Source organism: Ischnura elegans, chromosome X (genome assembly GCF_921293095.1).
Source record: "Ischnura elegans chromosome X, ioIscEleg1.1, whole genome shotgun sequence".
NCBI classification, from domain to species: domain Eukaryota; kingdom Metazoa; phylum Arthropoda; class Insecta; order Odonata; family Coenagrionidae; genus Ischnura; species Ischnura elegans.
Window position 1 is genome coordinate 69,923,276 of NC_060259.1, and position 27,446 is coordinate 69,950,721.

The 27,446-nt window shown below is 38.0% G+C and overlaps 1 protein-coding gene across 1 annotated transcript in view; it reads right to left on the bottom strand.

Annotated features, from left to right (window-relative positions):
- Window positions 1-27,446, bottom strand: part of LOC124171378 (DEP domain-containing protein 1A-like) — a 43,471-nt gene that overhangs the window by 8,303 nt on the left and 7,722 nt on the right. Inside the window, exons 2-7 of the mRNA XM_046550551.1 lie at window positions 17,264-17,532; window positions 16,830-17,072; window positions 15,944-16,122; window positions 13,346-14,761; window positions 10,718-10,887; window positions 10,450-10,623 (exon numbers count right to left, since the gene is read on the bottom strand). Of these exons, the coding sequence (XP_046406507.1) occupies window positions 10,450-10,623; window positions 10,718-10,887; window positions 13,346-14,761; window positions 15,944-16,122; window positions 16,830-17,072; window positions 17,264-17,532 (2,451 nt within the window). The remainder of the gene's footprint in view (window positions 1-10,449; window positions 10,624-10,717; window positions 10,888-13,345; window positions 14,762-15,943; window positions 16,123-16,829; window positions 17,073-17,263; window positions 17,533-27,446) is intronic.

Consider the following 27,446-nt stretch of genomic DNA (forward strand, 5'->3'; position numbering starts at 1 on the left):
CGATCGCGTTAACTAGTTGATTTCATTATTTGGAGAAGAAAAATGTTACTTTCAATCATTTTATATCACGTGAAATCATATTTTGCATGAAGTCATTACTAGTGAGAAGAAAAACCCCGAAAACAGTGATTATTATTGATGTTGCGAGAGACTGTTGTAGTGACGGTACAAATTGATGCGTTGAAATCATTACCAATGCCAATGTATCCACTGCACAGAGATGGATGTCTTATTTTTGCAAGTGTTTATACATTTATGATTAACTTTACCGTGCATAATTAGCAACGATCTTTGTTGTGAAGTGATTGTGTGAAGAGAGTTTAGTGTTACATAGATGCAGACCGGAGAGAGGTGGATATATTATTGTGTTATAATGCAATGTAAGGTGTTTCATGATAGTTATTAATAAATTTTTTGCTCTTCCAATGAATAAATGTGTTCATGATATCATTCTGCTTTCATTTGTGTGTCTTTGGCCGTATATACGCATTTAATTTCAGTGCCGGTAGTTAAGTTGGTGTATTTGTTTTGAATTTTGAGAAAGTGTAGCCATGGATATTCCAGAAGCCCACGGAGGAAGTCATCACAAAAACAATAATATAATATGACTTTAATATTGGGAGAAGGAACTACGTTTAATAGGTTGTTTTTTCATAATGATGGTCAAGTTCTAATGAATCGCCCTCGCTTGCAATAGTGCAAGCTTGGCGGTTGGCATATAATACTTATTCATAAAACCATTTAAATATCAATTTAGCCGTCGTGAGAACGGCACGACAGTAGAGTTTTGTGTAAATATCGTTTGAAGCATATTGTGAGCCTAAAATGTTTGCTTAGGCCAATCTGAGTGAAATGACGTAACTTTCAAACATAATTTTCTCCACCTTCCCATTAACTTTGTTGAAGATATTCCCGAAATAATATACACTTATCGTATGCACATGTTATTGCGATATTCTCTCGCAGTGCAAGAAGGAACAATCTCTGCACAGAAACAGTTGGTCATCAAAATTTTTGCATCAAACAGGCAAAAGCATAAGGAGCGCTGAGTGTAAAGTTCTCGGGAATTAGAACGACAATGTGATAGCATTGGTTTAATGTGTTGGTAGTTTACTAACATTTTCTCTTCATTATATTTACATGGCCTACATGATTATCAATCGTGACATAAACTGCTGCATCGATCGAAACTATTGAATTGATATAAAAGCCGCTTAGCCAAATATAATTATTTCTACGTATTTCTATTATTATTCGTATTTCTATTATTATGAAAGCTGAAGGCACTCAGCATTTCGTACCTAATTTACAAAGCACATTATAAATTTCAACTAGAAGAAAAAGTCAGCCGAGAACGACTACATTATGATTTTCCCGCAGGTTACGAAATGAAACGAGCGATTTCATTGGTTCTAAGAGTAAAATCTGAGTTCGCACGAAATATTTCTCATACCCCATATCCGGTCTGAGAAAGCTACCAGAAATTCTCGGTCTGAGAAAGCTACTCCCTGTTAGAGAATAAGGTTGGTAGCCAATTCTGGTAGCTAGTTCGAAGCTACCACGACGGGAGCTTCGAGTTAGAGAATAGACCCCCAGATAGCACAAAGTAAGAGAGATATCTGTTTCTTATGGTTTTATAACAGAAAAAATTGAGAAGCAGCTTATTGTGAGCTAAGGGGCTTACAAAAGGCAAGGGTAAGATTTTAGGGAAGAATAATAATAATAATAATAATAATTAATGTATTGTTTTAGGACCTTGTCCTATGGAACATATCAAATTTTACAGTTAAGTCTCAGCAGTGAACAACATAGAAAAGTGAAAATACAATTTAACAGTATTAATGACAAATATATTACAGTATTTTAATTACAATCATATTTTTCGAGTAAATAGACAAACATTTTCATTTATTTACTCGAAAAATATGATTGTAATTAAAATACTGTAATATGTTTGTCATTAATACTGTTAAATTGTATTTTCACTTTTCTATGTTGTTCACTGCTAAGACTTAACTGTAAAATTTGATATGCTCCATAGGACAAGGTCCTAAAACAATACATTAATTATTATTATTATTCTTCCCTAAAATCTTACCCTTGCCTTTTATAAGCCCCTTAGCTCACGATAAGCTGCTTCTCAATTTTTTCTGTAATAGAATAGGTAAGGAATGCCATCAAATATCCTCAGACAACAAAAGTAGCTTCTGTTGGAGCACCAAAGATGGCTGAACAGCATACTACACATGCTACGCAGCTCATCCCGACATGAATTTAAAGCCTATCGGCGAAATTCAGCGGGTCTTTATAAGACCTCAACAACTGATTTTCTGGTAAATAGAAAAAAATTAACTACAGCAAGCAACTGGCTAGTGAAGGTACAAAGCATAATTGGTCAATCCACTTCAAATCACCTAGGCAAGTTTGCTCGGCATTTTTAATTTTCCTGATTTTTTTTATCCTTTATTGTCTACGAGTAGAAAATCACAAAATGCTATCAAAAAAAATTTACAAGTCATACTTTTTTGAAGGCAGCCATTTTTAAAAGGGTGGCTGGGCAAATTTTGATTGAAAACATGGTTTGCGTAAAGTTTAATTTCGAAGCTATTTTAAAAGATATCTGAATAATTTGAAAACCAGTGTGCTCAGCAGGAACTGAACTTTAGGATACCATTTTTAGGAATTTTCTATCTTAAAAAACACTCAGTCAAAATCTTTCCATAAAAATTCAGGAAAAATTTGTCAATACTAACTTTTTAACACCACAAATTTTTATGAAGGAAATGAGACTCACCAATAAAATTTTATTTCTAAGTTGAATACTTAAGAGCTACTTGCAGTACAATTTTTAGTGCTGAGAATGTCCTTTTTTCTAGAGCTTGTCAAACTGCCGAAACCTTCTAACATCAATGTTTGCAGGTCAATAGCTCATATGGCAAAAGGGACTTATTGGCCTTGCTGTATCCAATTTTTTTTACATGTCAATCATAGACCTTTTTATTGCTCACGGCCCATCACTTATTACAATGCAATTCTAATTATATACCACACTCACTAAAGCAAGCTTCCACTGTGTAACTACTTTGGTACCAAAATATCATTTCATTCAATAGACTTCCAAACCAACATCTCTGCTTACGGGAATATTTGACCAAATTTACTCTAGTAACAAAAGGAATTTGGGTTACGAGCACAATTATGTAGGGATTAAAAGCTTAAATACCATAGATGTCATTGTGATGTATTTGTATGTCAGTAGGATTCCCTGTAAGTGCCCATCAGGTGTTATTCCCCTAGAATTTTAGCCATCGTTGGCACTGAATAATACAATTTCTACCATGCACGCATTTATTTGTGACTGGCCTTGAGTTGCAAACCATTTCAAACCCATTAAGCAATTCTTAGCAGTCAATGAGTGTTGAGGTCAGTTGAAGCTGCTGAATCCTAAGAGCTGTATTCAGCCAAGGTTTATTTAAACTTTGAGAATTTTTTTATTTATTTCAAGAGGATTAACCCTTTCACTGTAGTGAACGTACCTGGTACGTTCACACCAGGAACTAATGCCAAAGATAGGTTTATAAACGTGGATAGAAGGGAGCCCAACTACCCTCGCAGTCTGAGGTAATGCAGAGTCTCCGCTAGGAAGGGTCAAAAAAGGTGCAGAGTGTTTGATAATCCATGAGACCCTTCTAAACAAATGTCCCACCAAAATGCTCCACACAGAGGGGACAGAATAGTCTCTTAGGGCTCAGTCGAGCAGTCATGCTATCAAATCTGGTGAGTGGAGCAGTGAGTGGATGCGGGAGGGTACTCCGAAATTAAGAAAAAAAAGGAGTTCAGAACAGTCTGTGATTGAGTTGAGGATATTGCATATAAATTTAAGGTCACTTTTAAGGCATACAGAAGGAAGATTGTGAATGGAGGGAAAAGTTAGAATGGTGTTAGTGGGCATATTACGCATGTGAGGTACTCTATATTTAACTATACTTGAGAAAAAGTTAGTAACAGATTTAAAGGCAGAGAGATTTGACAGAGCTGACATCGCCCAAATAGGAGAGCAATGGGCTATCACAGGAAGGACAATTGTTGAAAAGTAGCAACGAAGAGCTTGTGGATCTTTAATTTCTGAGTATCTGTATAGTAGGCCTAAAAGGGACATGGCCTTAGATTTAACTGTTTCTATGTGATCGGAGAAATTTAGTTTAGTATCAATTAGTACCCCAAGATCCTTCACTGACGACTTGCAATTCACGGGTATTGAGTTTAAAGTTTACCGTATAAGCGCGTGTAAGAGGCGCACCTTTTTTCCCAAATATTGCAGCCGAAAATGGGGGTGCGCCTCTTACACAAACTTCTTATCTTCCCCCCCTCCCCTTCACGGTTGCAAGTTCAAGGGGAACTGAGTGGCCTTGGTTTTCAGCGTGAGTCAGTCATCTGAAACCCTGGGTCAAAATCAAGCGGCAGGCAGGGGAGTTTCTCCCTTAGTGACGTATTTTTAAAATGCTCCTGTTTGAATTTCTTGCAAGCATCGCGCCGTCACGTCGGTACCCCAGAGGTGAACATTGAAAAGATCGCGTGGGGTGATTCGCTCCGGAGCGCGCGCTAAATGTATTTACACGAGTGGGCATCCCGCGGCATTTATACTGCATATAGTAATATTGGTGTCAAAACCTGCGGTTTAAAAAATTCGAACGAGTGTGCTCATTGTTGGACTTAATGGTGGACAGAAGAAATCGGAAATGCTTATAAGTGAAGAGCGCTGAAGGAGAGGTCGAGGGGAAGAGGGCTCCCTCCCCTCCGTATTTAAAGCTACGAGCGAAGGAGCAAGGGAAGAACACGTCCGATCTTGCATGTGACGTCGTTGCCTTTAAAGCGAAGGGGCGAAGGCGCAGCAATGTGATATACGCAGTTTGCGTTGCCTGAGTTTCCAGTCCGTCTCGTCTTGTTTGAATGCGCTTATGCTACGCTTGTTTCTTCCGAAATTGTGCTGTTTGGACTATGTTGAATATTAGTAGCCTTATTTTAGCTATAAATCTTTGTGTCAATCAATTAGAGCTCAAAAAACTTAAATGCTGTAAGATATACGTCGCGTTAGGTCTAATTCTTTTTAGAACCTCGTGCGTGTCATACAATTGCTGAAAGATATCGAGATATCTTTGAGCTCAGAAGGTGACTCACGTAGCATTTGACCTCCAGAAACTCGGGGAATTGAACCTGGTAGACCGAAAAAGGTCAGTTGGTGGAATGGGGTAGGGATGAAACACGTTTCCATTGTTCCCCTGTAACTTGATATTTTGCTGTGGAGTCTCGGAAAGGAAAAAAACGGCAGAGGCATTAGCTGATGGAGAGCCGAGTGTAGTTCCGTTAGGCCCCTTGTACACACACCGATTTTGGACGGCCGGTAAAATATTGGCCGACATTTTACCGGCGAAGCGATGCTTGTACACACGCCGGTTTTTACCGGTCAAACGATACGTTGCTAAGTTTTTGAGCCGGCGCCGGCGATCCACAGTGACAATAGCCGGCAGCTAACCGGCATTTTGCCGGTGCCGGCGTGTGGTCGGTACGTGTGCAAGCTCCAATGCTCTCCCATTGTTCACTATTGGAATGTGGACGGCCGATATTTCACCGGCCGTCCAAAATCGGTGTGTGTGCAAGGGGCCTTAAATGTACGACGTGGTTATTATCCTACGGCGCTGAGATTGCCCCGATTGTTGTTCAATCTCTTGGGAAAGCTCATGCCATTTGCCTGTCGTGTTTTGCCTTAAAATTTTCCACAGCTGCAATTCTATTGCAATACTCCTGCGAGAGCTTTTAAACAAAATTGTTCGTGAGTAGGACAAGCAACGTAGAGCGATGGCGTATGCAAAGAGAGGATCGGAACTCTTTCTACTCCTTCCTATGCCGCCGCAGTTATCAAAATTTCCTTTTTCAAATAGTACTGAAAGAGCTTTTAAACAAAATTGTTCGTGAGTAGGACAAGCAACGTAGAGCGATGGCGTATGCAAAGAGAGGATCGGAACTCTTTCTACTCCTTCTTATGCCGCCGCAGTTATCAAAATTTCCTTTTTCAAATAGTACTGAAAGAGGATATTTCGATAACTGTCGAAATTCCAGGCATACGTCTGCTACACCGCACGATAGGATAAAAAAAGTCGAAAAATTTTTTTTTCTTTATAGCTTCGATCCTCAAAATGGGGGTGCGCCTCTTACACGTGTGCGCCTCTTACACAAGCTTATACGGTAATTGAAGTTAAGGGGGAATTTTTTTAGGTTGATGGACATGGTGTTGCACTTACACTCATTGAGCTTTAGTTCCCAGGTAAGAAACCAGCGTGAAATGGTATTTAAAGCGTTTTGCAGTTCGTGGCAGTCAGAGGGAGTGTGAATGGATTTTGAAAACTTTGCAGTCGTCAGCGTAAAACAGCATGTGGGCTTGCAAGGTGGGAATTAGGGAGGCTAAGTCGTCAATGTATAAATTGAATACATATGGTCCTAGAACACTGCCTTCGGGAACTTCTGATGTTACAGGAGACCAACTAGATGAGACGCCAGAAAGAATGACGCGCTGGTTTCTGTCACTAATAAAGCTAGACTAGAGGCTGAAAAAATCACCATGGATATTAGACCCATTACTGATTTTATGAAGGAGGAGATTATGATTGAGGGAATCAAAGGCCTTTTAGAAGTAAAGAAATACTGCATCAAGTTGGGCTTTCTTAGATATTGAGGCAACAGCATGGTGTTGGAAAACTGACAAATTAGTTAAGCATGATCGCCCAGGGAGAAAGCCGTGCTGGCAGGAGGATAGAAAAGCGGACGTGAAATAATAGTCTGTTTACAATAATTCTCTCGCAGACTGATGAGAGAATTGGCAGTAGAGAAATAGGACGGTAATTGGAGACATTACTTTTCGACCCTGACTTGTGAATTGGAGTGACATTAGCAAATTTAAATTGCAGTGGAAAAACACAGAGAGAAAAACAACGGTTAAATATTATGGATAAAGGTGGTGCTAGGGAAGAAGCACAGTTTTCTATGAGATTAGGGCTGAGACCATCGGGACCAGGGGAACGATGGGGGGAAATCTTGCAAAGATATGAGTAGACTTCCCAAGGGTCGGTTTGAATTTGGGATAGGCAGCGATTGGTGTTCAGAATAAGTGCATGATCATGGGTTAGAGGGTAATTAGATGGGGGTTTAAGGCATTCAGAAAAGAATCTAAGAAATAGATTAGATCTCTCTGTATCTACTCCGCTCAGTTCATTATATGAAATGGTATTCGGAATGCGAGGTCGGTTACGACGACAATTGACAGAGGACCAGAATTTCTTTGGATTGGATGTAACAGAAAAGCAGTGGATTTGGGCACATATTTAATAATCTCGATGGATCAGGGTTTTTGAATAATGGCATAGGTCAGAAAAGGAACGGCGAGTGTGGGCATTGGGAAATGACTTTAAAATCCAGGCACGGTTCTTGTTTTTTATAATGTGGATTGTTTCAATTTTAAACCAGAATGGGAATTTTTTCGTCTTGGGGCTGGCAATCAGGACAGTCTTTTGTGATGCTCTCAAGGACACGGGAGAGGAAGTCCACTGCTTCTTAAGGGGACAAAGAGGAAACTACACCCCAGGGTATTACGTTGATACAGTGGTTAATGTCCTTCCAGCAAGCCTTTGCCCAGACTGGGTGGGGATCGTGGGTTGAGCTCTGCGGAGCTTTCGAGAACATTTAAAAAGGAAAGTCGCATCCAGGGACTTGTGGTCCGAGTCAAAAATATTTCGCCCGTGGGTGATAGCCTCAGGGGTAATGATAGAAAGGAGTAGGTCCAACATTGCCAGGTCACGGGTGTTGTGGAGGCTATGTTGCAGTGGGCGAAGAGCATGGATAAAATGTTCCAAGAAAAAGTTATCGTCTGCGTTGAGAGAATGGCCGGACATTGAGGAATCCCAGCGAATAGACAAATTAAAATCTCCCATCAAGATAATTGGGCTGAGATCAACAGCCCTTAATACCGAGTCGAGACAGTTTTCAAGCACACTAATATCACTCACGGGGGGACGATAAAAACAACCAACAAAAACTTTCTCTAATTTTCCACATTCGCTAGTGGGTAGATGAACTTCACACCACACCGTTTCGCACTCCGTCTCGAGGTCTGAGCGGCGTTTTGAGGTGAACTGTGAATTGATGGCAAGGAGCACACCACCACCTCTGGATAGTCAATCCCGTCGGTACACTGAATGGGAGTTGGAAAAAGATAACTCACAGTCACGGCAGGATTAAGCCAGGTCTAAGAGTGTGCAATAATGTCTAACTGAGAGAACTCTTGTGAACAGGAATCGGCAGTAGAAAGTTTGTTTTTTACACTTCTCACATTTTGATGGTACAAATGCACTTGGGAAGCACTGGGAGGGCCAGGGTTAAGGATTGAGAGAATCACTAGCAGCAGCACCACAACTGCACACCGAGGGTATGGTGTCGAGGCTGCAGGAGAGTGGCCGAGGGATCGCCGAGGCTTGGGCGGATGGGCACCCGAGTGACAGAGGTCAGAGGGAGAGAAACCACTCGCAGCGAAAGTTGTGAAAAACTTCTGTACTCAAACAACACTATTGGTAATGAATACGAGAAAGGCTGTGATTGGTTAGTGCACACAACTGTAGATACACGCACCACAATATTTACAGAGAGTGCAAAACTCAAGGCAAAAATACAAAAAAACATAGGAGCTGAAGCTTTGCGTGCTCTCTTACTGGTGGCCATCTTGGAATTTACAATTTTTCTCTTATTACCCTAAAAAAATGTGAAGTGGAATTTTACTGTTTATTAGCACACTAGTTCAGCGAAAGCCCTATGAAAATTTTCAGCTAATTCGGAGTTGTAGATATCAAGTCAAGTATGGGTATCATATGTTCCCTCAACCAGAAAGGAGGCTGCTTTATTCACGAAAGCATTACCAGATGAAAAACTACCATAATTAGAAAGAGCATTGGATAAAAGATTTCTTTTGGTTGTTCATTGATTAATTAATTGCAGAACATTGAATTGAAAGACAAGGAGAGATGTTGGAATGAGCAAATATTGTGATTTTTTATTGTCATAAAATATCTGTTATGTCTTGGGCTTGGATTTATGATTTGAGGGGTGACAGGCTGTATCTTTGCTTATCACTAGTTTTATTTTTTGACAGTTTTGTCTAATACCTGCTGCATTGAGTTGAGTTTGGAGAAATAAAAGTTTTTTTACAAATGGAGTTCCATATTTGATACAAAGAGCTTCGGAACTTCATAATAAAGTTCATTTCATAACTGTGGGGACCGAGACTGAGATTTGTAATTACCTAATGTTGAAAATTTCATAATACTGATTCTTTTTCAGATTGGATTAGCCGTTTGGCCGGGACGAATGATTTACTTCATAAAAACGAGAAATTTGCAATAACATTGTTCGTATTAATGAGAGTCTACATTATATATTTTCAATTTCCTTGATTTTCCTAGATTTCAAGTCAATTTTTTAGATTTACCCTCCTTTGATGCCAATGACAAAGCAGTCCTATTTCAGGATTTGATTGAAAAACGTAGCATGATATATTATGAATGATAGTCAACAAGATGTAGTAGTGGTATAAAAAAGTTGAGTAGTGGCAAGTACATTAGGGTTAGTGCACTATTCAATCTTCAAACTGACTGATTTTTTTCTAATTTCTTACTGAACATTTCAGTAATTTTAATGACTTTAATGGGTATATTTTGATAAATTCAAAACCAACTGCCAAGCCACTAACCAATGTTAGCTGGTTCACATTCTTCATCACTCACTCGACAGTAGACAAAAATGTTACTACATAGCAGACAATATGAGCAGTGAAGTCATCAAGACATAGCTCTCTGGAGCATCCTAATTCCTCAGACAAGGAAGCTCCACCACAAGCAATAAGGCACACAAGCTAATGCCAATGTTTTGAGAGAGATGCCAGCAAGGAAATTTAAAAAATCACCCACTCCTTCCCTTACACATTAACTGAAATTTTTAAGTTTCCCACATTTTTAAGACATGTATGTACATAGCAACTAGCTTGTGCCACACAGCCAGGATGGCATCAAAATGCCTACCTTGAGGTTTCTCTGACTATTACATATTCACTGTATTTACCCCGATATTTACATGATTTCCTGAGTGGCAAGAACCCTTATCATGCCTGTATGACAATTAATAGCAGGGATATAAGAAATAGTATGATTCAGGATAGGTTTTTGGCACATAGGTATATGAAAAACTGTAAATGTGCATGCATTGCACAGTTTTTACACAAACTATTCATTAAATTTACGGTCATGAACATCAGAACTCAAATATTGATCAAAATCTGAGACTCTAAGGGACATCTCACTTGAGGTAGAATGAACCAGGCACCAAGTTTTCACGGAAGTATTCTATACACACCTGGTGAGGAAGCTGTACAAGATGAGCATTAACTTCAGATTGGAGTCCAGAAGATACCTGAAATAATGCCTGGTGATTGTCTAGAAAAAAGCTGAGAAGTCGACGAGCAAGACCCTCATCTCCCTTGGTATTAATAATAGGACGGAGAACACTATGAGTAAATGTGTCCAACAGCTGAAATGAGAGTATTTTATAGTTACACACAGCTAAAATTAATGCAGCTAATGAGAAGTTGCATTCCATTAGAAATTATGAAGCATGCACTTACCAGGGTCTTGGTGCAAATTCCATCTTGCAACACCAGTCCTCCATTATTAATTATGTTACTCATGAAGTAAAGCAACAAGTGCAATTTATACCTATTTACAGGAGGCAATAGAAGCAGCAATAGCTGAAAAATATCAAGCCCCAGCTGTACACCCTGGACAGTACGAATTCCTAAAATAGAGCATTCATATTTCATTGAATAAGTGCATGAACATTTCACAAAAAATACAAAGGTATATAAAATCATGGTTCCCAACTCTAAGGGCGCCTAATGTAACCATGGCAATAAAGTCAAGTTTCACTTAAGCATTAGCTACAAAAATTCTTCCATAGTAATACTACACTTCCATACATATCTCTACTGTTTTCCAACAAAATTTTTATCCACATAATCCATTCACAAATGCTATCGAAAATGAGAGGGAAGTGGATGCCGATGACATGGGAGCCCCAATTTTAAGATCGGAATTTGATGCGGCTGTAAGAGACCTCAGGATATATAAAGCGCCTGGCATTGATGACATCCCTGCAGAACTAATTAAAAATTCAGGAGAGAAGACGTTGAACCAGCTATACAAAATCATTAGTGAAATGTATACGACAGGTGAGATACCAAAGGATTTCGAGAGGAACATTATAATCCCTATTCCTAAGAAGAAAAGAGCGGAGAAGTGCGAAGATTTTAGGACCATAAGCCTTACTACACATGCGTCAAAGATACTGACAAGGATCATCTATAGAAGAATAGAACGAAAAGCAGAAGAGTACTTGGATGAGGACCAATTTGGATTCAGAAAAAACAAAGGCACAAGGGAAGCAATATTGGCCCTAAGACTGCTCATAGAGAAGAGAAGGAAAAGAAAAAGCCAACATTCATTGCGTTTGTGGACTTAGAGAAAGCATTTAACAATGTGGATTGGAGCACAATGCTTGGAATCCTAAAGGAAATTGGGGTTCTTTATAATGACAGAAGAATCATCCACAGTTTATACAAAAACCAAGTAGCCGTGATAAAATCAGGGCCCAGCTGTGAAGAAGCAAGAATTAAGAAAGGAGTGCGACAAGGCTGTACATTGTCACCCGTAATTTTCAACGTTTACATTGAAAAAGCCATTAATGAAATCCAAGAAAAGGAATTGGGAGTGAATATCCATGGAGAAAAATTAGCATGCTAAGATTTGCCGATGACATAGCCGTTATAGCAGAAACAGAGAAGGATTTGAAAAATATTCTGGTTAATATGGGTAGGGTAATGAGTAGATATCAACTGAAAATAAGCACGAAGAAAACCAAGATCTTAGTATGCAGCAGAAGAGAAGAAGTCAAGATCAACATTAAAATAGGGAGGCAAAAACTGATAGAGGTGGATGAATTCTGTTATTTGTGAAGCAAGATAACTAGTGATGAGAGAAGCAAGAAAGAAATTATCAGCAGAATAGCCCAGGCGAAGAGAGCATTCCACAAAAAGAGAGACCTGCTTACAGCGGGAAACTTAAATATGGAAGTAAAGAAACAATTTATAAGATCCTACATCTGGAGTATGCTCCTATACGGAAGTGAGGCATGGACAATGACCGCAGCGGAGAAAGCAAGGATAGAGGCCTTTGAAATGTGGTGCTACAGAAGAATGATGAAAATCAAATGGATCGACCGAGTTAGTAACGAGGAAGTCCTAAGAAGGGTAGGACTGAAGAGAAGCCTCATGAAAACCTTAATAAGAAGACGGAACAACCTTATAGGCCACATCTTGAGACATGATGGCCTGATGAAGACAATCGTCGAAGGACAAGTGGAAGGCAAGAATGGAAAAGGAAGACCCCGAACAAAATATATGGAACAAGTAAAGAGAGATGTGAAAGAGAAGAAATACGTAGGTGTGAAAAGATTAGCTGATAGGAGAACTGAGTGGAGAGCTGCGTCAAACCAATCCTAGGATTGTTGACCAGTGATGATGATGATAATCCATTCACAACCACACAATCAATTTTTTTGTAAAAATTACTCAAATATTATCTTCCACACCACCATAATTTATCTTATCTGCTATTTATATATTTGCTTTAAGTACTCCTGGTCATTACTCTATAATTGCACTGGTGATGTATTTCTTTAATTTATCAATACAAAACAATACGGTCTAGTAAGATGAGGAGGAGAACAGAAATCATTTTCCAACAGCACACTACAAAAGGAATATGGTGACTGGTTGACATTTTTGAACAAATGGGGAAATTTGAATTTAATTTCACTAAATATAGCATGATATCCGTTTTTAATTAGAAGTAGTGCACATGTGAATAATGAAAAATCACAATTGATCACAAAAAATTGAAATAGTAACAAGTTTTAACACATACTTAGCATGACTTTATTGAGGGTAATAGGATGTCTGAATAGCAAACGCTAACTTTTACTGTGGAAGAAGAGGACAAAAGGTCGATAACCTTTAATGAATAGGTATTTTCCTTTTTCCCAAAAATTGCATGAAATTTAAAATAAAACACATTTGAAAATTTTAAAGAAAAAAATTTTTAACTATTATTTCAATGCTGAGACCAATGTACCTTTCAATTCTTACAAGCAAGACTTTAACTGCGGACAAGAAATTAAAAATGAATTCTTCACTTACCGCTGTTCATTAACTCCTCAGCAGTTGGACTCTTTTTACTATGGTCCAACACTAAATTAGGAGAAGTAGCTGCTGCACTTGAGCTACATGATTGCTCACCAGAAGCGGCAGTATGGTATGACCAAAGGCTAGATGTGCTCGAACAGCTCTGATTTCCATATGCATCACTTCCTTTGCCCTCCAAAAAACTCACTGAATCTGCATCTCTATAACTGCACTTGATCAACTTATGAAGGGTTTCTAATGCTTTGTCGTAATCTAGATCTTCCCTTAGTAAATGATCAAAGCTATAGGATTCATCAAGTTCATCTACTGAGTTTGACAGTGCAATGTTTACATACCCACCAGATTTATTACGAACGTGATGAAGTTTCTCATTAAGTCCACAATCACTGGGATACTTCCTCCTATTGATTGACCTCTGCTGAGCACCATCATGTGCAAATGATTTGGTTCGTTTAATTTTATTCACTGATGGAGATTGGCTTTTGGTTTCAAGATTATAATTTGAAAAGCTATGATGAGATGCATCACTGCACTGCACTTGAGGAAAACCAACGGAGTCACTAAACTGGGCATCTCTGATTTTTCCATCTCTCCCAGTCCTTGTAGTACATCCATGCATATTTTCTACACTAGTTGAATTAATAGCATCCAGAAGATTAGGAGCACTTGAGTTGCGCCTTATATTGCACAGAATAACAGATGAATTACATGGATGACTACTGGTAGATTTTTTGATGGAATCAGGGTCAGGGTCACAGTATTGCAATTTCTGGCTTAAGCCATCCTTTTCTCGGTTTGTATGGGAAACGTGGATACTTTCAACAACTTTCCTTGGAATTATACGTGTTACAGGGCTATCAGAAGTGAAGGCAGTTTCAAAGCAAGCATTAGGAGGCAGAGTCGAAGATAAAATCTTTTTTGCACTGTAAAACTGAGATTCACTCCAACACTGAGAAGCTTCATTTCCATTTACAACTACAGAAAAACTTGATTTTTTTGACACAGGAGTTCTACTTCTCGACCTTCTTAAAGTGGAACCACAGTTATCACTATAAGAGTCATTGTAACAGCTCACACTTTCCCTATGTTTACCAGGATAATAAATAGGCTGATGGTGGCAGTCAAAATTTGGCCCTGATGCTGTCATGTTCAAAACAAGATTTTCTTGAGATTTACTTGGAAGACAACTCTTATCCTGGAAATCTTCATAGTTAGATTCACATTCATCAAATTCAGGCAATGATTCCACATATTCCACATAAGCATAAGAGTTAATGAACGCACTATATAAGAAGGTAGATATCAATGGGGATTCTAAGTTGACAAAGTAATCCTTTATAACTTTGAACACATCCACTTGAAACCCTGGGTACCAAATAGAACAGCTGGCACCTCTGCTCAGATGAGGCCCTGAAATGGTAAACACACCAGTCGATGCCTTAATTGTAAAAGAAGTGCAAAACACCACATCAAGTACATAATAACTTGGGCATCACAGAGAGTCCCAGAAAAGTCTTTTTTTATTTAAAAAACTACTTTCGGCACAATGAAAATGCCTCGATCAAAAGTTATTAAAATTTTTCATGTGATGGAATTTGGGAAACTATATATGTATTTAAAAGTACAAATGTCCCAATTTAACGAAAGTTCAAAAGACTTTTCCCATTCTCTATTTGTAACAATACAATTAAGGCATTACATCAATTCCAATAACTTGCAGCAATTTATCATGAATTCCGTAAAATTTCTATGAAAGAAGTTGTCCATAATTGCATTAAAGATGCTGAGAACCAATATAGCCAGGAGTTAAAAAAAGGGAGTTCCAAATTCTACCGCAAAACAAATACCTATTTTCAACTTAAGGCTTTTCTGTCTGCGCAAGAATCTTTAACATTCAGTTGCTTCACAAAGTCACCTGCTCCCAACAGACTACTTTTACTGTTGCGCCCAAAAACATTTAGCAACATAGTTTGATGCCATCTAAAACTTAACAGAGTACAGTCGGTTTTGGCAAATAGATTCTAATTCCTTCTTCCCTGTAAGTGCTAAAAAGAGAAAGCTATGGTTGTTTCAGAGCCATTAATATAATAAAAACTAATATAACAATCACATGAAAGACATTTAGGCCTCCTGAAAGGATAGAAATGGAATAAGAAAGTAGCATTCATTTCAGGACACAATTTGCATGTCTCAGGTTTCCTTCTACTCCTGAGGCCAAATGGTGAAGTCACGATCAAGGTGAGCATATTTTTTACCACCCCACATCAAATAGAAAGTTAGCCTATTACCATCCATTCCCCAATGGGGCTTGATTGAATAGCCAACTTAAATACATTGCCCATGTAGAATGCATGAAAAATGAATTAATGAAAAGGAAACCATAACTTCTACATACAAATAAAAGCCTTTGGATTCACATAAATAAGAAGTTTCTCTAACATCAATAGAGCTCACTGGCTACCTAATTATTAGAAATTAGCAAAAAATAATTTCCACTTATTACTATCCCATGTCCATTACACCTGGAATTTCCAGGATAAAAATTTGTTTCACCACACCAACAAACTAACATTAGCATAAGGAAAAACTTACAGTCAATTAAAGACTTCATTGCTGCCAATATCCATCGAGGAAAAAGCTGTGACCTGTTAAAAGACTGATATGGTGCTAGTCCATTGGTCAAGCATGCATTCTTCATGATCCTTGCACCACTTGTTTGATTTGATGGCAGTAAGTCATCCACATTCAAAGAACCCAATAAGGCTTGTAACCTAAAGGATAAAATCATTACACTCTTCAGCACAATAACTGACCAATGCAAATTTTCAATTAATTTCTACAAGATTAATTTAAAATACATAACATACTTAAAATTGAGCAAATCAAATTTTGCTGCAAGAAATAAGATCTTTACATAATCAATGTCTTTTGCTTAATACGACCTAAACAGGTCAACTTAGTCATTTTCAAGCTAGTTACGTAAATTCTAGGATCAGCCATATTAATATCTTTTGTGGATTCCACAAGGATGATCTCATTTTATGGAGCTACAAATTTGTTCATAATTTAAAGCTGCTAACATTTCTCACAATAACATGCTGCTGGCTTCAAATACTCTTTAGCTGGGAGTACCTCCAAATCATCATCTAATAACATCACCTCCGCATACAGGGAGAAATGTAAGCAAGAAATATAATTTACTTTTCTAGCGCACATATTCGCATCATCATTTGAGAAAATGTCCAGAGAAGGGAGATCCCTATATAAGTCCTATCAATAAACAATTAATGGGACAGGAAATATTATTTCCGATGCCAGTCTAAATGCACATGGTAATTCAATTATAAATACAAAAGGAAGTCATAGACAGTTCTCACAAAAAATATACCAAACCAATGCTACTGAGGGTGCCACTAGGATAAAATAAAATACAAGATTGAGATTCAAAATGACACTGATGTAGAATGGTTAACCTCACCTTCCCAAAACAACAGTTTTCCACACCTCTTCAATTTCCATTTGCTTCAGTTGGTTAGACTCTGCTCTGGACTTGATTTCTTCCAAGTAGTGAGACTGGAAAGAGGGTGACCGCTTCGGAAACTTTTGGCTAATGGCACATTTTGATCTAGACCCAGTTATTCCTTTATTAGAAGGATTCTGGCTACTTAATGACGCAAGAGAAGAGAGTTGAATATTTCTCAAAGGGGACCGGCAGCAAAACCTGAAACAAAATTTATTATTTGGTATGGTTTAGGCATTTAGCAAAATTGTAGGCGTTTTGGTTTTAAAATAGTAACGCTAGTGAAGAGAATACTCTACAGCAATGATTTTTGTTCACAAGGAAAAACTGATACCAAAGCCACCACTGATCAGCATAAGATCTAAAGGGAAGAGCAAGAGAGAAGACCTTACCTGTATAATTCATTTTCTTTGAATGCTTCCAAGTTATCAGAACTTCCATTGCTTACAGATTGAAAAACACCAACTTTGTAAAACTTGCTCAACAGTTGTTGAGTTTTGTCTTTTGTAACTTCTTGCCCAAAATTTGGATTATCTTTCAGAGTAGAGTGTAGCCATGACACTGCCTCCCCTCCAGTAAAGCAGCTGTCATAGAGTTTTATGTGCTTTCTATGTCTCTTCAAAGGCATTCCATTCCTGAACAGACATATTGCTTCATTCCACTAAAATAGAAAAAGAAAAAAATGATAGGAAAAAGCAGTCCTGGAATTTAAACATTCATTCTCAAGGTAGGAAGCACTTCGCAATACTGGGGTAAAGATGTTCCATGTATCATCAAAATAAATACTATTTAATTTTACGATGCTATAATTTTTCCTTGGTATTTTTACCATGACAATGTGAAAATTTTCAGCTGAAATATTAAGTGGCATATGGTAAAAAAATTAAAACATTCCAATTCTCTCTCCACTCTCCTAAACATAGCCTGTCAATAGCTCTCTGGGTCACTATCCTCATGAGGGAACACAACACTTGTTGCAAATGCAGTGTAGTCATTGCCGCATGGACATTGTGGTGCTGCTCGCCTCACCCTCATCGACCACTATAACGAAGGTCGCTCCTCTGCCCATCTCGTGCAGGTACTTCCTGGTGGTCTCCCCCAGGGACAAAAGACCCCTTATTGGTTTCATCACTCATGGATGTGATCTCACCATCACCGTCTAGAAACCTCACAATCTCCTCATCTCTAACAATTGACTCATTGTTTTCAGGCTTATTTTATTCCACAACTTTGTTGGATAAGTCATCTAAAAACTGAAACTCCGACTTTCTTCCCACCGGCTCAATCTCAGCATGATCATTGTTTTAAAAGGAAACATCCTTTCATTGAACACTACATCTCTACTAATAATTACTCGCTTCTGGCATAAACTCCAAATACTATAACCTTTGATTTCTTCTGGATGTCCAACAAATACGCCTTCATTTATTTTTCCATTTGCAACTGCTATCCATGCCTGGCAACCGAATACTTTCATCTTCTCTAACTCATCCTTAGTCATAGTTTCTTTCCTTCAAATTCCCCAAGGAATTTTATTAATCTTATCAATATCACGTGAGGGGCGTCTGTTCCTAATTTATTCTGCAGTATAGTCCACAAATAATGCAGGATTCCAGATTCAACCAGCAAGCAACGAACCGTAATTAAGAACGTAAGATTCATTCCCTCTCCCTTACCATTCTGAGCAGGTGTATATGGCACTGTTAACCTCCTTCCTATACCATTAGCATCTACATACTCTTGGAATTGCATGGATATATACACTACCCCCAACCGTCACTCTGCAAAAACTTAATTTTTCTCCCCTGAAAAGTTTCTGCCTGCTTCTGAAATTATACAAACTCCAAAAAGACATCACTTTTATTCTTTAACATCCTCACCACCACATAACGGCAAAATCTTTCCAACGACATCAGAATGAATAACTTCCAATAAGTACACATTTCGCTCTATGTATCCCTACCTTCGGAATACTTGTTTTTTTTCATTTTTCCTTGGACATAAACATCACAAGTACCATCACCTACCTTAATAATACCAACTCAGGAATTTTACAAAGCGCATCCTTATGCACATGGCCCAGTCTGTTGCGTCACAATGAATCTGAACAAACCGGCACGAGCTTGATATCTCGCTACCTATTTAACGACAAACACATTCTTAAACACATTCAAAATACCTTTAATGTTTACACTGGAAACCTTTTAATCAACTTAACGTACTGACATCTGATTAAAAAGCTTAAGCTGGCATAAATAATACAACATCTAAATTCACTTTAACTCCATAATTTTCAGATTTCAGTTGCACTGTACCATAGGTAACCCTTTAATAGTAATTTTTTTTTAAAAGTTTATTAAAGTCCTTTATGGTTCGGGGGAAAAACGAATTCCCATATCTATCCGTTCGACAAAATATCTCTCGTAATTTATCGTTACTCTTCTAATATTAACCTAGGTTTCATTTCACTTGTTGTCAAGGTTTCGTCATTTTTCTCTACACTGTGAATAAAACCATCTTATTTGTTCATTGGTAGGCCGGCCATCAGCAACACCGCCAAACTACGGTAAGGTGGTTCCAACAACCCTGATTTAGCAACTCTACGTTGTAGGTTGATTTTCCTTGCAATTTAATCTGTCATAATCATACAGTCTTCCTTTCTCAAATTCAAAAATTCGTCAAGCAACAGTATCGCGTGTAGTGTACCTGTTCGATCGCAAACCTTTTCTAGAGTATCCCACACACGTTTAGCTAGATCAAGAAAGCCAACGTAATCTAAAAATGAATCTGATATGATGTTAATTAAGAATGCTCAGGCTCTACCATTTGTCCTTTTTTGCACCGGAGACAGTTCACTGATGTTCGAGACATTAAAACCAAGGCAGACAGACGACCAGCTATCTCGAGTCTCAAGAATGGCTCTTGTTCGGACGGACCAGTAGGAATATTTCTGTTTACTCCGACAAATGCACGCGCATTCTTCTTCAACATCCATCTCAATCTTCAACGACGAGTTGTCGGCACTCGCTCACTTATTTCACAAATGTTTTCGCGCTATCCGCAACTCTTCCTTCGTTTCACCTTCTTAGAAGCCACCGGGACGCATAACCTGATAATTCGAAAAACTGCGCATTTGAGTGCCAAAACCACTACGGGGTTCACCGTCCTGAACCCAAGGTTTAGGTTGTCCAACTAAAGAGTGTTCAACACTACAATTTTTGCCAACATTATCAACTTTGAATGAAGCATAAAAACTAGCGCTCTCCAGTTAAAATCGTCCGCAGCTGTTAGATATCAAACCTTCTATAGAATAAAAACAATTTTTATGGTGCTTATCCTTATTGTTAGAGGAAAAAGGATATTAGCAGATGACGAGCTATTAACTACCTCTACATTACCCTAGACCTCTATACTACAAAATAATGGATGGTCTTCAGTATCTCAAAGTGTTTCCTCGCATCAGGATTTGCGCGCAATATGGAAGCTTTTGTTACAAGCACCACTTGAGACTGATCCCTGAATGCGTTTGGTTGTTTTACCACAACAATCACAGTGGCATTTTACTCAGCTGGATCCAGTGGAGGATACAGAGGGGGCGCACTCTTGCGGGGCCGCCCGCATTGCCGAAAATTGTATCAGCACAATTGTAACTTTTTGTACTGTGAGATATTGTCTTATATACGTGTATAATGAGTTTAAATAAAACTTTCTTCAACTTCGCACGTGGCTTGATTAATTTTTATCACGATAAAAGTAAAGGTAGCTCAAGATCTCTTTGTAAATCCATGACCTTAAAAAACAGGAAGCTATATAATCTAACAAGAGCCCTAAAGCGAGATAGAAAGTTGTAGTATTTTTGGGTAAGAGGGGGGTGCATCTACAGTTGGGTGGTGGAGTAGGGAATCTTTCCATCAGAAATGGAAGTGATATACAATTTTGAAGTGGGTGAAGAGAAGGGTTTCAGTTCAACGTATGACCAGTGGCGCCGACTCCGTGGGGCTTAAGGGGGCCCGAGCCCCCTAAAATGTTGCTATTGGGGGGGGGGGGGGGCGGGGGAGAAAATATGTCAGGCTTCTCGATTTTACCGGAGTGTCAAGCTATCGAGAGTCGAGTTTTCAGGGTTCTAATGTTGATCAAATGACTCTTCTAAAATGCTTTTAAAAAACTTTGAAACTCACTATTTATCGAATATCCCAGGGCAACACCCCCAGTATGGGCCCCCCAAATATTTTTAATAAGTCGGCAGCCCTGCGTATGACATCATACAAAATGAATCAACAGGCAAAACAAGCGAAATCATTATTAAGATGTGAGAGGAAAACAGAGTAAATTAAATGTTTAATCTATCTTTTAATTTGATTGTGACAGTTTCTCTTAGTAAAACATGGTTATTAGACAGTGTCACTGATTCAGAAGTACGAGGGTTGTACCAAAGGTAAGGTTCCCAATGAGCTACATTGTTGAGCGAAGGTGCTAGGCTAAATCCCACAACATTGCCATGAGCAGTGGTTCCCCTACTCTCGAGTCTGCCAGTCCACAATTCACTGTGTTGCTCATTATTGCTTAGCAACCGTCAACAATGAAAGTGATGATCCCCGTTCCCGCCAAGTGTAAGGATCGAGCATTAATCCGATTTCTCCTTGCAAGGAAGTTACCGCCATTGGAGATTCATCAGCAACTGACTGAACTTTATGGTCAAGAGTGCATGTCCGTCCAGCACGCCCACAAATGTTGCAGGGCTTTTGCTGAGGGCCGCACGGAAGTTCACGATGAAGAACGGAGTGGAAGACCACCGGTTTTGGATTGTCCAGAAGATCAACAGTGAGCTGCTCAAAGATCGGAGGGTCACTTTCCGTGAATTTGTTGGACGCATTTCTGAAGCTTCTCACGGCACAATTGAAATAACTTCAACACAAACGTTGGGTTATCGCAAGAAGTGTACTTGCTGGGTCCCCCAGATGCTGACTGATGGACTCATGGAGCAACGCCTTGACACTGCTCGCAAATTTCTTCAACATTTTAAGGTGGGGGGCAACAAGGAGAAGTTGTTGGTCTCTATCGTCACCGGAGATGAAGCTTGGGTATTTCATTATATCCCCGAAACAAAACTCTTAGGTGGCAAACGCTTCAAGAGCGACGATGAAGTCCGAGCAGAGGTCACACACTTCCTCAACGGGTTGGTGGGAGACTTCTTCAACTTAGGGATAAAAAAAGCTGGAGCACTGTCTTTAAAAGTGCGTCGAAAAAAACAGAGACTACGTTGAAAAATAGGCAAAAGTGTAAGCTTTTCAACGACATGAAAATTAATATCAATAAAATGTTTTGTATTTGTAAAAAATATGGGAACCTTACTTTTGGTACAACCCTCGTACCAATGCTCAACACCAGATTTTCACGAAAGACAGATGTAGCTCTGACTGGGAACAACCTGGTGGTGGAGTAATGGTAATGATTAAAAAATATGTACTCTTTCGTTAGACTTCAAGTAATGGAAACAAATTATCAAAATATGTGGATGAAAATCCTTGTTAATAGAAATTGGTGGTTGTATTTCTCAATAATTTACTTTCCACCAGATTCATGTATTGAAAATTATTCTAAATTTTATGACAAAGTGATTGAAAGTGCTATTATATAATGCATTAGGAGATAATTTTCCTGATTGACTTCCATGGTTTTAAATTTATGTCATCAGAAAAAACAAGTAATATTATTTGTGCGGAGTTTTAGATATTTGTACATTAAATAAGTCATAAGCAAAAAAATTGAATTGAGATTTTGCATGGCATAATAATTGATCTCGTTCTTAATAATACTGATGGAATCAGCATGAAGTGTACCCCATATGGTTTGCCATTAATCAGAGAAGATCCTTATCACTCTCCGATCATATTGAACTATAAGTATGTAATTGCAAAATAAAAAAAACACTGAATTTCCAGTGACTTTTCAAATTTTAAAGGAGAAGATTACCTGATCCCATATAATGAACTGAACAGTAAAATTGGAATGCCATTGAGTCTATAAATTATGTGAATTGGGGTTAGAAATTTTTTATCCTTATTCTTTCGAAGCAATGGATGCATATGTCCCCAGATTTAAGGAGGATTTAAATATGAATCCTGTTATACCTGTGACTTATCACACCTTGTGAATTTCATACCTTCGTCATACCCTGTGACTGTTGTCCAGCCAATCACTAAACAATGTACATCAGTCACATAACTAGTACTATGCTTTTGGATGGATGGGATGACCACAAGGCATATGGGGGTCCAGAAAATTTTTGAAAAATGACATGCCTGGAAATACATTTTACATCATTTTGGCACTCAATATTTAACTTTAAGCAGATGCAGTTCTTTCATGCCAAAAATAGACAATAGATTTAAGATTTTTTTATTTCTGAGGCTTCGGGCGGGGATCTATCCCCTCATCCCCCCATAGCTGCACCACTGATGTATGAAGTATGTGATGAGTTAATTAAGAAAAGAATTATTGATAGTTTTAATTTATATTTATAGAAAGTAAAGAAGAAAGTAAAGACCTGGAAATAGTGAAAGTTTTGGAAATTTGCTAGAAATGAAAAATTTGTTAAATGTACTGCAAAGGCCATGGTATTAAATGGGCATAAGACCGATTTAACAAGAGAAATACTTGATGCATTTAGGTAATATTTTGTGTCAGTACAAAAAAATGAAAATCGAGCATCTGTAATAGCATTAGTCGCAGATGAAGTTTCTTATTCCACATGTAATAAATGCATGAACAGCATTGATAAGCATGGTGCAGTAAATCCAATCAAAAAGATAAAAACATAAAAGCCTGTCATCCCAGACTCTAATCCAGCATATTTGATGAAAGGTTTTGCAAATATTCTTGCCTCAAAATTATGCCTTATCATTTATGTATCCTTTCAAAATGGTATTTTTCCAAATAATTGGAGGATTGCCAAGGTCTGTCAAATTTAAAAGAGAGGAGGATCATAGATACGTAAAAAATTATTGCCCCATACTTTCCATAGTCCGTTTTTTTCCAAAATTTCTGAATGCACAATATGATATTATTATTATAGTATTCCACCGATTAAGGTAGGTTTCCATGGATTACTAACGGAGTGATCTGGGAGCCTCCCTTTGCTTCCAGCCTGTCTTCTTCAATTCACCGTAAGGTCTACTACCTTTCAATCTATCTAAAAATCCTATTTTTTTCCTTCCCCTCCCTCGTTTCCCTAACATTCTACTCTCTAACACCATTTTCAATATGCCCTCCCCGCTAAGTACTCCACCCATTCATACCTTCTATCTCCTCCGTATCTCATCTAAAAGCTGCCTCTCTTCCCCAACCATACCCAGCACTTCGTCATTCCTTTTCCTCTCCATCCATCTCACCTTCTCCATACCCACATCTCGAATGCTTCCAATCTTCTCTCGTCTTCTTTCCTCAGTGTCCATGTTTCCGCACCATAGAGAGCTACACTCCAGATCAAACTCTTCACTAACCTTTTTTTTAAACTCTTACCAAACGATCCTCTCAGAAGCTTCTTCCTGTTCATGAACGCCTCCTTTGCTAAGGCAATTCGATTCCTGATGTCCTTGCCAATGTGTCCGTTTTCCTCTAATGTGCTGCCCAAATAGTTGAATTGTTCTACCTGCTCAAGTTCCCCCCCCCCTACTTTTACCTTGACTCTCACATTCCTTGCTCACGATGCATTACAAAACCGCATTACCTTAGTCTTCTTGTGACTAATCCTCATCCCATACTCCTCGCACAGCTCCACTAATACATCCACTAGAGCCTGCAGTCCCCTCTCTGACTGGCTAATCAGCGCCTGATCATCCCCGAACCTTACCAATTTTAACATCATTCCTCCCACTTTCACTACAGCTGGGACTACAACCTTGTCGCTGTGGAAAGGTTTGTGTGTTCCTATGACCCCTAGAGCTGCACTGGTAGGATTGATTCTAAATCATTCCCGGTAGGGCCACCCATTCCAGATAGGTCGAAGGGTAGGAGCCAGACGAAAGGTAGTCCATGTGATGGTGTCACTTAAAAAACACTGCTGGAATGGAAGTGGAAAACCCTACCTATCTCTTCCCTGAAAACATGGCGTACAACCAAATGAGCACAACATGTAAGCACGTTATATTCCAAATACATAAAAAGTCACACTTGGGTGAATTTCAACAAGGGTCTATGGCAAGCAGATGTGTTGTCACAAATTTCTCAAATTATGTTATCACAGTTAGGAATAGTGGCTCTCGAGTACATGCCTTTTATCTCGACTTCCAAAAAGCATTTGATACAGATCAAGTGAATACGTTGCCTTATCAGGAGTTCATTAAGGCTCAATTTTAGGTCCTTCTCACTCTGCTTGTAGGTATAAGCAATCTGCCACAGTATATTCATTATACAAAGTGTGTAATGTTTGCACATGAGATTAAGATACATAGAAGAGTGTATACATTGCTCGATTGTTCAGAAGTACAGAATGATTTAAATAATTAAATTGGTTGTTCACAGAGAAATCATTTGTATTTTAATAGTGAATACCGCTCATTAATTACATATACAAGGAAAAAAAGAATGTGTCAGAATTCAAGTACTCAATGAATGACCAGGATATCAGGATACCAGGACACAGAAATTACAGGTTTATCATAAATTTTGATTGCAATATGACTTTAACGAATCACGTATCATGTATGTATACCATATCTGCGCGTAAATTACTTGGTTTCTTATGTTGCATTTCTCAGCACATACTTCAAGAATGAAAGTGTGCCATTTCCATAATTTCGAACCCATTAACAAAAAAATAAATTGATATGAATGAGAGAGTGCAAAAAAGATTTTTGAGGTAATATGTATTACATTATCTTTAATAATGACCCTTTAATTAATATTTATGTAGAGTGTGATGGCTCAATACGAATGCTTGATTTTCAAAAACTATACATGATGAGAATACTAAAAGATTTATTGATTTTACAAGACATTTTATGAAAAGGTGAAAGTGGTAGCCTCATTAGTAGTGTGTGTATAAATGTTCTAAAGAACAAAGTAAGTTGCAAGAGGACTTTTTAAATTATGAACATTTACTGTGACTATTGTAAAAATACTCCTATAAATAGAAGTTGCAAATCCTTTAAGCAATACAATATGTAATTACCAGAATTTGTTTGAGCACCGAAGGAAATTTTGCTTGAAGGTGATGAAGATTTAGCATAACATGAATTTACATCAAAGTAATGTATGCATGTATATGACCAGTCACACTATATTATATAGAATTTGTTTTATGTTTGTCATCACTGTTCATCGTGTAAATTAATTTATACATTGGCTGTATGTTAAGCAAAATAAATAAATTTGGAATAACTTTTTTATTTTGATACTAAACAAGGAGATGTTTGGCTATTTACCAGGCACATCTGAATGCGATATGTAGTAGGAAAATAAGAACAGCCAGAATGTTTTGAGTGATAAATGAACGAACCAGTGAATGTTTCAAATATGTAATGATCAAGAATCATACATATTCAAATAATCAAATAATAATAAACGATAATGATCAAATATGTACAACCAGCAGCATGAGAATGCTGCTCCTAGTACTAGCATTTCTGTAGGCACTGGATACAGCACAATAATGCATTGATTCTGTATTTACCATAATGCCATTCTCAGAAAAAACAGACATAACTAAAATGTTGGAGCCTACGCTGAAAGTGGGTAAACAGTCAAAAGGTCATACTATAAAGAGCAGAGGCATTCACCACAATTAAAGGCCCAGATTAGGAACATATGTACCTCCTAGCACAACAAAAGAGCAGGCAAACTGCCACAGACAAGAAAATGTAGAAGTTTAAACATTTGAATGACATTCATGAATCACCATGAATTTTTAATTTTGAAATAATTGGAATGCATGGCAAGCAAAAGCTGATTCTTTGATAAAGCAATACACACAGATAATTCAACATGTTTTTAACATAAAAATTAATCAAAAATGGAAAATCAAAAAATGCAATGAAACCAAAATCTATGTCTTAGAAAAGAGTAACCTTTAAAAGAAAAAAAATATTAGGTATTCTGCAGCATTGAATAGCAGATGTATTGGAAATAACACAACCCAACAAACCCATTTTTGGCAAACATCTGGAGGAACTATAAAAAAACTTTTTCTCACATAACTGCTCCTGGCCCTTCAAATAATTATGACCAAAATTCAATATCCTAGGGGACCATGGTTTGTTGAGGTGGAATAAACTTGGAAACCTTGAAAATTCTCTATGCACAGTACCACCAAGACAGCTTTTTGTTCTAATTTGCTGTAACACGAATGACTGGAATATATATTATGTATACCCTTCTATAAGCAATGCAGGGTAAACCATACAATGAAATCTAGGTATTTCAAAGAATAACTCTCCTTCAATCAGTTGGCATAATAGAAATAAAAAATGTAGTCATCCCCTTACCAAAAATATCTAATTATTGATCAAATAAACTTAGAATTAAAAAAACAAACAGAACCTACAGTTGTCATGTTTGCTTCACTGGATGTTTTTT